The sequence below is a fragment of the Chiloscyllium punctatum genome, unplaced genomic scaffold (genome assembly GCF_047496795.1).
Source record: "Chiloscyllium punctatum isolate Juve2018m unplaced genomic scaffold, sChiPun1.3 scaffold_765, whole genome shotgun sequence".
NCBI classification, from domain to species: domain Eukaryota; kingdom Metazoa; phylum Chordata; class Chondrichthyes; order Orectolobiformes; family Hemiscylliidae; genus Chiloscyllium; species Chiloscyllium punctatum.
Genome location: NW_027310499.1, coordinates 2,614 through 12,500, shown reverse-complemented (window position 1 = coordinate 12,500; position 9,887 = coordinate 2,614). Strand labels below are relative to the sequence as shown.

The 9,887-nt window shown below is 60.0% G+C and overlaps 1 protein-coding gene across 1 annotated transcript in view; it reads right to left on the bottom strand.

Annotated features, from left to right (window-relative positions):
* LOC140473888 (uncharacterized) overlaps nt 1-7,518 on the bottom strand; it is a 67,964-nt gene extending 60,446 nt beyond the window's left edge. The window contains exons 1-3 of the mRNA XM_072567649.1: nt 7,202-7,518; nt 3,637-3,951; nt 864-1,168 (exon numbers count right to left, since the gene is read on the bottom strand). Of these exons, the coding sequence (XP_072423750.1) occupies nt 864-1,062 (199 nt within the window). The 5' untranslated portion in view covers nt 1,063-1,168; nt 3,637-3,951; nt 7,202-7,518. The remainder of the gene's footprint in view (nt 1-863; nt 1,169-3,636; nt 3,952-7,201) is intronic.
* Between the last annotated feature and the right edge of the window lie 2,369 nt (nt 7,519-9,887).

The window sequence follows — 9,887 nt, the reverse complement described above, 5'->3', positions numbered from 1 at the left end:
AAACATTACAGGAGAGTGTGTCAGTGAGTGTGTGAGAGAGTGAGTATGTGTGTGTACATGAGTGTACGAATGAATGTGTGTGTGGGAGTGCATGAGTGTGAGTTTGAGTGTGTAGTGCCCCAGGAGTGTAGTGACACTGCACTCTCTCACACACTCACACACACTATCACACACACACTCACACTCACACGCGCACTCACTCTCTCTCACACACACTCACAAACACACACACACACTCAGAAAAACACTCACACTCACTGTCTCTCACACACACACACTCACACACAAGCACACAGACTCACTCTCACTCAGAGACGGTGGGAGGGGGCGAGGGAGAGAGTATATCGCTGGACGGGAGGTGTGCGTTTTTGGGGTGGGACGGGGGGGTGCTCCGTCTGGGAGGCCGTCCCCCCTCTCCCCCCCCACCCCCCCCCCCAATCCCGGGTGGGGGTGAGTGGGGGGGAGGGTGTGTATTGGAACAGACCCCGAGAGATTGGGAGAGGGGGGGCCGAGCGAGTTGGGGGGAGACGGTGGGGGGGGTGGAAATCGGAGAGGTGGCGATCGGGAGGGAGGGTGAGAGAGAGAGGGGGGTGGGGGGGGAGGGCAGGGGTCAGTGGGAATGGTGGGGGGTGGAGAGGGCTGATGGGATGGACGTGTGGAGCATCATGGGAAGGTGGTGGGGAGAGAACGGTCCCCCGTTGGCGCCATTTTGGACAATGACCAGGGGGAACGGGGGAGGGCAGGGTTGGCCAGGGGGAAGGAGGGTTGGGGGGGGTGGGGGGGGCAACACCCACACCCAGACCGAGATAGGAAGGACCCTTCCCCCCTCTCTCCCTCCCTCTGGCGTTCCCTGAACCACTGACCTTTGACGGTGATGGTCTGGTGCTCGCTCAGCTCCGAGCTGAAGATGAGCTCCGACACGTCCATGTCGTAGGCGCAGGCGTAATCCCCACTCTGCCCGCTGCGGACCCGCGCCAGGGTGAAGTTGACCTCGCTCTGGCCCCGGGGGACGGGCGCCGACAGGACGGGCGCGCCCTGCCCCACCCGGTGGAGGAACGCCATCTTGCCCGGGAGAAGGGGGGCAGGCGACACAGGACGGTCACGTTCTCCGACGCCATGAAGACGCTCGGCGAGCGGAAGAGGTGGATGGTGGGCTGCAGGGGGCGCTCTGGATGGGGTTTGGGGGGGAGGGAGGAGGAGAGGGGTAGATAAAGCAAGGAGGTAAAGGAAGATCCCGCGGACGGAGAGCGGTCACGCTTGCAATAACATCCCCGCACCCCCAACACCTCCCAACACCAATCCCTTTGACCACCCCTGGGCACTATGGGTAATTTAGCACGGCCATTCCCCCACCCTAACCTGCACATCCTGGGCACTATGGGTAATTTAGCATGGCCAATCCCCACCCTAACCCGCACATCCCTGTGCACTCTGGGTAATTTAGCACGGCCATTCCCCACCCTAACCCGCACATCCCTGTGCACTCTGGGTAATTTAGCACGGCCATTCCCCCACCCTAACCGACACATCCCTGGGCACTATGGGTAATTTAACACGGTCAATCCCCCACCCTAACCCGCACATCCCTGGGCACTATGGGTAATTTAGCACGGCCAATCCCCACCCTAACCCGCACATCCCTGTGCACTCTGGGTAATTTAGCAGGGCCATTCCCCACCCTAACCGACACATCCCTGGGCACTATGGGTAATTTAACACGGTCAATCCCCACCCTAACCCGCACATCCCAGGGCACTATGGGTAATTTAGCACGGTCAATCCCCCACCCTAACCCGCACATCCCTGGGCACTATGGGTAATTTAGCACGGCCAATCCCCCACCCTAACCTGCACATCCCTGGGCACTATGGGTAATTTAGCACGGTCAATCCCCACCCTAACCCGCACATCCCTGTGCACTCTGGGTAATTTAGCACGGCCATTCCCCCACCCTAACCGACACATCCCTGGGCACTATGGGTAATTTAGCACGGTCAATCCCCACCCTAACCCGCACATCCCAGGGCACTATGGGTAATTTAGCACGGCCAATCCCCACCCTAACCCGCACATCCCTGGGCACTATGGGTAATTTAGCACGGCCAATCCCCCACCCTAACCCGCACATCCCTGGGCACTATGGGTAATTTAGCACGGTCAATCCCCACCCTAACCTGCACATCCCTGGGCACTATGGGTAATTTAGCACGGTCAATCCCCACCCTAACCCGCACATCCCTGGGCACTATGGATAATTTAGCACGGCCAATCCCCCACCCTAACCCGCACATCCCTGGGCACTATGGGTAATTTAGCACGGCCAATCCCCACCCTAACCCGCACATCCCTGGGCACTATGGGTAATTTAGCACGGCCAATCCCCACCCTAACCCGCAGATCCCTGTGCACTATGCGTAATGTAGCACGGTCAATCCCCACCCTAACCCGCACATCCCTCGGCACTATGGGTAATGTAGCGTTTGTAATAGACTCTAAAACTTAGCGAATCCGTATTGGTATTGAAGTCTGAAACAGAGGGGCCTCAATCGGTTCAGGAACGGAAAATCCACGTGGGGAATGTCTATCCCGAATGGCATTCCCATCAGTGGATGCCACCCTCTACACTGTCAGTATTGTGGAGGCTTCAGGAATGTGCGGTGTCCTGGGTGGGTAATGGCGGGCTGAGACATCGGGCTTATCGATTGGTCAGGGGAATGGAGGGTCAAGGGGCAAGTGGACTGAGGGTTGTCTATCGGGAATGGTGGTCGCCATCGCTGAATCCCTCCCAGACTTTGTAGGGCGTGGTCCTGTTCGAGGGGGGGGGGGGTCGGGGTGGGTATTGAAGTCTGAGACTGAGGCATTCCCGATTAAGTCGGGGAATGGAGGGGGTGGGTGGGGGTCACGGGGCTGAGGTGTGTGACCATCGCTGACTCCCTCCCACATTCTCCAGGCTCTGGGCTCGTGCGGAGTCCCGGAGGGTGGGGAGGGTGGGTATTGAAGTCCGAGACAGAGGGGAGTCTGTCCTGCCCGACGAGCATCGCTCAGAGGGTGGGGAGGGTGGGTATTGAAGTCCGAGACAGAGGGGAGACTGTCCTGCCCGACGAGCATCGCTCAGAGGGTGGGGAGGGTGGGTATTGAAGTCCGAGACAGAGGGGAGTCTGTCCTGCCCGACGAGCATCGCTCAGAGGGTGGGGAGGGTGGGTATTGAAGTCCGAGACAGAGGGGAGACTGTCCTGCCCGACGAGCATCGCTCAGAGGGTGGGGAGGGTGGGTATTGAAGTCCGAGACAGAGGGGAGTCTGTCCTGCCCGACGAGCATCGCTCAGAGGGTGGGGAGGGTGGGTATTGAAGTCCGAGACAGAGGGGAGTCTGTCCTGCCCGACGAGCATCGCTCAGAGGGTGGGGAGGGTGGGTATTGAAGTCCGAGACAGAGGGGAGTCTGTCCTGCCCGACGAGCATCGCTCAGAGGGTGGGGAGGGTGGGTATTGAAGTCCGAGACAGAGGGGAGTCTGTCCTGCCCGACGAGCATCGCTCAGAGGGTGGGGAGGGTGGGTATTGAAGTCCGAGACAGAGGGGAGTCTGTCCTGCCCGAGGGTGGGGAGTGGGGGGGAGGGGGGGGGTGGTAGTGCGGCCTTACCTGAGCAGGTGATGTCGACCCGGTACCCGCTGTAACACGCCCCGCCAGCCCAGCTGAGCGACTGGCACTTCCACAGGAGCTGCTCGGTGCCCAGGCAGTAGACGTGGTTGAGCTGGGCCTGGTCCCGCACCGCGGCCGAACGCTCCGCCCGCTGGAAGGTCCGGATGAAGCCGCAGCCGAGGTGACGGCACACCACCTGGGCGGCCCCGATGTTCCAGGTGTCCCCGCACGCCATGGACCAGGTGCCGTTGTACCGAACCTCCAACGCCCCCGCGCAGTCACCGTCCTTCTGGGACAGACGCAACTTCACATCGTCTGGGGGGGGGGGGACACAGAGAGGAGGAGGAGGTCACACAGAGACAGAGGAGAGAGGGGGAGGGGGGAGGGAAGGGCGGGAGAGGGGGGAGGGGGGAGGGGGAGGGGAGGTGGAGGGGGAGGGAGGGGGAGGGAGGGGCGGGAGAGGGGGGAGGGAGGGGGAGGGGAAGGTGGGACACAGAGAGGAGGAGGAGGTCACACAGAGACAGAGGAGAGAGGGGGGAGGGGGAGGGAAGGGCGGGAGAGGGGGGAGGGAGGGGGGAGGGGAAGGGGGGACACACAGAGGAGGAGGAGGTCACACAGAGACAGAGAGGGGGAGGGGAGGGAGGGAGAAGGGGAGGGGGAGGGGGAGGGAGGGGGAGGGGGAGGGGGAGGGAGGGGGAGGGAGGGGGAGGGAGGGGGAGGAGGGAGGGGAGGGGAATGGAGGGGGGAGGGAGGGGGAGGGAGGGAGAGGGGGGGAGGGGAGGGGGAGGGGGAGGTGGAGGGGGAGGTGGAGGGGGAGGGGGAGGTGGAGGGGGAGGTGGAGGGGGAGGGGGAGGGAGGGCGAGGGGGGGAGGGGAGGGGGAGGGGGAGGGGGAGGGGGAGGGGGTGGGGGAGGGGGAGGGGGAGGGGGAGGGAGGGCGAGGGGGGGAGGGGAGGGGGAGGGAGGGGGAGGAGGGAGGGGAGGGGGATGGAGGGGGGAGGGAGGGGGAGGGAGGGAGAGGGGGAGAGGGAGGGGGAGGTGGAGGGGGAGGTGGAGGGGGAGGGGGAGGGAGGGCGAGGGGGGGAGGGGAGGGGGAGGGAGGGGGAGGAGGGAGGGGAGGGGGATGGAGGGGGGAGGGAGGGGGAGGGAGGGAGAGGGGGGGAGGGGAGGGGGAGGGGGAGGGGGAGGGGGAGGTGGAGGGGGAGGTGGAGGGGGAGGGGGAGGGAGGGCGAGGGGGGGAGGGGAGGGGAAGGGGAGGGGGAGGGGGAGGGGAGGGGGTGGGGGAGGGGGAGGGGGTGGGGGAGGGGGAGGGACCTGAAGGCATCAGGCAGAGGGAACTGACCCCATTGAACCTCAGGAGGCAGAGGGCGGCCGATTCCACTCCACTCCATTCCATTTGATTTGGTTTGATGCTGATTTCCTTTGATATAATTTGATCGGCTTGACTCGATTCGATTTGTTTCTGATTGGCTTTTGGTTTGATGTGATTCTGGTCTGATTCTGATTTCGTCGGAATTGATTTGCTTTGTTTTAACTTGATTTATTTGATAGGATTTGATTTTGATTCTGAATTGATTTGATTAATTTGATTTGATTAGATACTATTTGAGAGCTTTGATCTTATTCTGATTTGATTTGTTTCTGATATGATTCTGATTTGAATTGATTTGATTTGATTTAATTCTGATTCGATTTGATTTTTAATTCTGATTTGATTTGATTTTTAATTCTGATTTGATTTGATTCGATTCTGAATTGATTTGATTAATTTGATTTGATTCGTTACGATTTGAGAGATTTGGTCTTATTCTGATTTGATTTGTTTCCGGTTTGATTTGATTTTTAGTTCTGATTTGATTTGATTCTGATTTGATGTGATGAATTTGAGTTGCTAGGATTTGATCTTGTTCTGATTTGCTTTGTTTCTGATTTGAATTGATTTGTGTCTGATTCATTTTGTTTTCGATTTGATTCCGATTTGATTTGATTTGAGAGATCCGATCTCATCCTGATTTGATTTGTTTCTGAACTGATTTGGTTTTTTTTTCCAATTTGATTTGTTTTTGAGTTGATTCCGATTTGATTTGATTTGATTATGATTTCGTGTGAACTGACTCGATTTGATTCGATCAGATTTGATTCATTGGTGTCACCTTTACCCGTGATTTCAGGTGAAGCATTGATTTTTTTTGTGGGCAATCCAGACAAATTACCCCGCCCACCAGGACACGTCTTACAATCTATCCTTAACGACTCAGACGCGGGGCTAAAAAGGGGTTTTACTGACATTGCAGACGGCTCTCGCCATGAAGAAATAACAAAGTTATAAAGGGATCGGGATAGTCGAGGGGAACGGACTAACTTCTGTCAGCTGGGGTTTAACATTAAGCGTGAGGCTAGTCATTTGGGTCAGAGGTCTCGGGAGAAAAGTGATGACAAATGGGGGGAAAACGTCAGGGTGTTTCCGTGCAGTGGGATCTGGGAGAGCTTGAGTCTGAGTCACGGGACGCTAGTGCGCAGGTACAGGGCATTTACGACGAAAGGGCTAGAGTCTAAAATAGGGCAATACTGCACAAAGGCGTTAGTGTTTCTGCACTCGGCGTAGAGTTTGAGTCCCCTTGAGGTGAGGAGGGAGGGAGTTGTCTGGGAGCCAGTTCAGAGAAAAGTGGGAGAGTAGCTAAAGTGAGGTTGCGACTGTATATGCCATTGGCATTTGCGCACCCAAAGTACTGTGTCGTAATTTGGTTCCCCCTTTACTTGAGGAGAGAGGGAGGTGTCTGGGAGCCAGTTCGGAGAAAGGTGGGAGAGTTGCTAAAGTGTTGTAGTTACCGTACAAGGCTTTGGTGTTTCCGCACCTGGAGTACCGCGTAGTGTTTTGGTTCCCTTTTGACTTGAGGAGGGAAGGGGGTTGTATGGGGGGGCCAGTTCGGAGAAAGGTGGGAGAGTTGCTAAAGTGTTGTAGCGACTGTACAAGGCAGTGGTGTTTCCACACCCAGAGTACCACGTAACGTTTTGATTCCCTCTCTACTTGAGGAGGGAAGGGGGTTGTATGGGGGGGCCAGTTCGGAGAAAGGTGGGAGAGTAGCTAAAGTGAGGTTGTGACTGTATACAGCATGGACATTTCCGCACCCAAAGTAATGTGTCGTATTTTGGTTCCCCCTTTACTTGAGGAGAGAGGGAGATATATAGGAGCCAGTTCAGAAAAAAAGTGGGAGAGTAGCTTCTCCCTCAGTCGCCCTCCCTCAATCCCTCCCTCTCCCTCAGTGTCACCTCTCCCTCCCTCTGTCCCTCTCGCTCTCCTTCTCCCTCTCCCTCCCTCAATCCCTCCCTCTCCCTCCGTGTCACCTCTCCCTCTCTCCGTCCCTCTCGCTCTCCTTCTCCCTCTCCCTCCCTCAATCCCTCCCTCTCCCTCAGTCTCCCTCTCCCTCTCCCTCCCTCCGTCCCTCTCGCTCTCCTTCTCCCTCTCCCTCCGTGTCACCTCTCTCCCCCTCCCTCCGTCCCTCTCCCTCCCTCCCGCTCTCCCCCTTCACCCCCCCCCACCCCCCCCACCCCCGGTCCCAGGCTCACCGTGGATGGTGATGTTGATCCTCGCGCTGAGGGAGGAGTTGATCCACACCCTCCCGGAGGTGAGGACCTGGTAGCGGCAGACGTAACTGCCCTCGTCCTCCTTGCTGAGGTCAGTCAGGTTAAAGAGGGCGTAGTCGGCGGGGCCCGAATCGGCAGCGGAGGCCCTGCCCAACTGCAGGGCTTCGGAGCCCCCCTCCCGGAACAGGAAGAACCGGCAGTGCTCAAACACCTCGGGGACCTCACAGCGAAGGGACACATCCTGGCCCTTCAGGAACACGGCCGAGCGACGGCTGAAGGAGAGGGAGGGGGGCTGGAGCAAGTCTGGGGGCGGAGGGGGAGGAGGGGAGAGAGGGGGGAGGGGGGGGAGAGGGGGGAGAGAGAGGGAGGGGGGAGAGAGGGGGGAGAGAGAGGGGGGAGAGAGGGGGAGAGGAGAGAGAGGAGGGTGGGGAGAGAGTGGGGGGAAAGAGAGTGGTAGAGAGAGGGGAAGGCGAGAGAGAGGGAGTGAGAGGGGAGATAGAGAGGAGAGAGGGGGGAGAGAGAGTGGTAGAGAGAGAGGGGGGAAGGAGAGGGGGGAGGGGGAGAGATGGGAGGGGGGAGAGAGAGAGGGGGGAGAGAGAGAGAGAGAGGGGGAGAGAGAGGGAGGGGAGAGAGGGGGGGGAGAGAGAGAGAGGGGGGAGAGAGAGAGGGGGAGAGAGCGAGGGGAGAGAGCGAGGGGGAGAGAGCGAGGGGGAGAGAGCGAGGGGGAGAGAGCGAGGGGGAGAGAGCGAGGGGGGGGTTGAGAGAGGGAAGAGAGAGAGGGGGAGAGAGTGAGGGGGAGAGAGCGAGGGGAGAGAGCAAGGGGAGAGAGCGAGGGGGAGAGAGCGAGGGGGAGAGAGCGAGGGGGAGAGAGCGAGGGGAGAGAGCGAGGGGAGAGAGCGAGGGGAGAGAGCGAGGGGAGAGAGCGAGGGGGAGAGAGTGAGGGGGAGAGAGTGAGGGGGAGAGAGCGAGGGGAGAGAGTGAGGTGGGGGGTTGAGAGAGGGAAGAGAGAGAGGGGGAGAGAGTGAGGGGGAGAGTGGGGGAGAGAGAGGGGTGAGAGAGAGAGAGGGGACAGAGGGGTGGGGGAGAGTCAGGAGAGAGAGAGGGGGAGAGAGAGGGGGGAGAGAGAGGGGGGAGAGAGAGGGGGAGAGAGGGGGGGAGAGAGAGGGGGAGAGAGGGGGGAGAGAGGGGGGGAGAGAGAGGGGGGAGAGAGAGAGGGGAGAGAGAGACAGTGGAGAGAGAGACAGTGGAGAGAGAGAGGGGGGAGAGAGAGGGGGGAGAGAGAGGGGGGGAGAGAGAGGGGGAGAGAGAAATGGAGAGAGAGGAGGAGGTAGAGAGGGGGAGAGAAGAGGACAGAGGGGGAGAGAGAGAGGAGGGGGGAGAGAGAGAGGGGAGAGAGAGAGAGGAGAGAGAGGGGGAGAGAAAGAGGGGAGAGAGAGGGGGGTGAGAGAGGGGGGAGAGAGGGGGGGTGAGAGAGAGAGAGAGGAGAGAGGGGGGGAGAGAGAGGGGGGAGAGAGAGGGGGAGAGAGAGAGGGGGAGAGAGAGGGGGAGAGAGAGGGGGAGAGAGAGGGGGAGAGAGAGAGGGGGGAGAGAGAGGGTAGAGAGAGAGGGGGAGAGAGAGGGGGAGAGAGAGGGGGAGAGAGAGGAGAGAGAGGGAGGGGGGAGAGAGAGGGGAAGGGGGAGAGAAAGAGGGGAGAGGGGAGAGAAAGAGGGGAGAGGGGAGAGGGGAGAGAGAGGGGAGAGAAAGAGGGGGTGAGAGAGAGGGGGAGAGAGAGGGGGGTGAGAGAGAAGGAAAGAGAGAGAGGGGAAGAGAGAGAGAGGGAGACAAGGGGGAGAGAAAGGGGCGAGAGAGAGAGGGGGGAGAGGGGAGAGAGGGGGGGAAGAGACGGGGGAAGAGAGGGGGAGAGAGACGGGAGAGAGAGATGGGGGAGAGAGAGGGGGGAGAGAGAGGGGGGAGAGAGAGGGGGGAGAGAGAAATGGAGAGAGAGGAGGAGGTAGAGGGGGGAGAGAGGAGGACAGAGGGGGAGAGAGAGAGGAGGGGGGAGAGAGAGAGGGGGGAGAGAGAGAGGGGGAGAGAGAGAGAGGAGAGAGAGGGGGAGAGAAAGAGGGGAGAGGGGGAGAGAAAGAGGGGAGAGAGAGGGGGGGTGAGAGAGGGGTGAGAGAGGGGGGGTGAGAGAGGGGTGAGAGAGGGGGGGTGAGAGAGGGGGGAGAGAGAGGGGGGAGAGAGAGGGGGGAGAGAGAGGGGGGAGAGAGAGAAGGAAAGAGAGAGAGGGGGAGAGAGAGGGGGGAGAGAGGGGAGAGAGAAATGGAGAGAGAGGAGGAGGTAGCGAGGGAGGGAGAGAGAGCGAGGAGAGGGGGGAGAGGGAGGGGGAGAGGGGGGAGAGAGAGGGGGAGAGAGAGAGGGGGGAGAGAGAGAGGGGGGGAGAGAGAGGGGGAGAGAGAGAGGGGAGAGAGAGGGGAGAGAAAGAGGGGAGAGGGGGAGAGAAAGAGGGGAGAGGGGAGAGAAAGAGGGTGGAGAGAAAGAGGGGAGAGGGGGGAGAGAGGGGGGGGAGAGAGGGGAAAGAGAGTGGTAGAGAGAGAGGGGGAGAGTGAGGGAGGGGAGAGAGAGAGGGGGAGAGAAAGGGGTAGAGAGAGAGGGGGGGAGCGCGAGAGGAGAGAGAGAGGAGGAGAG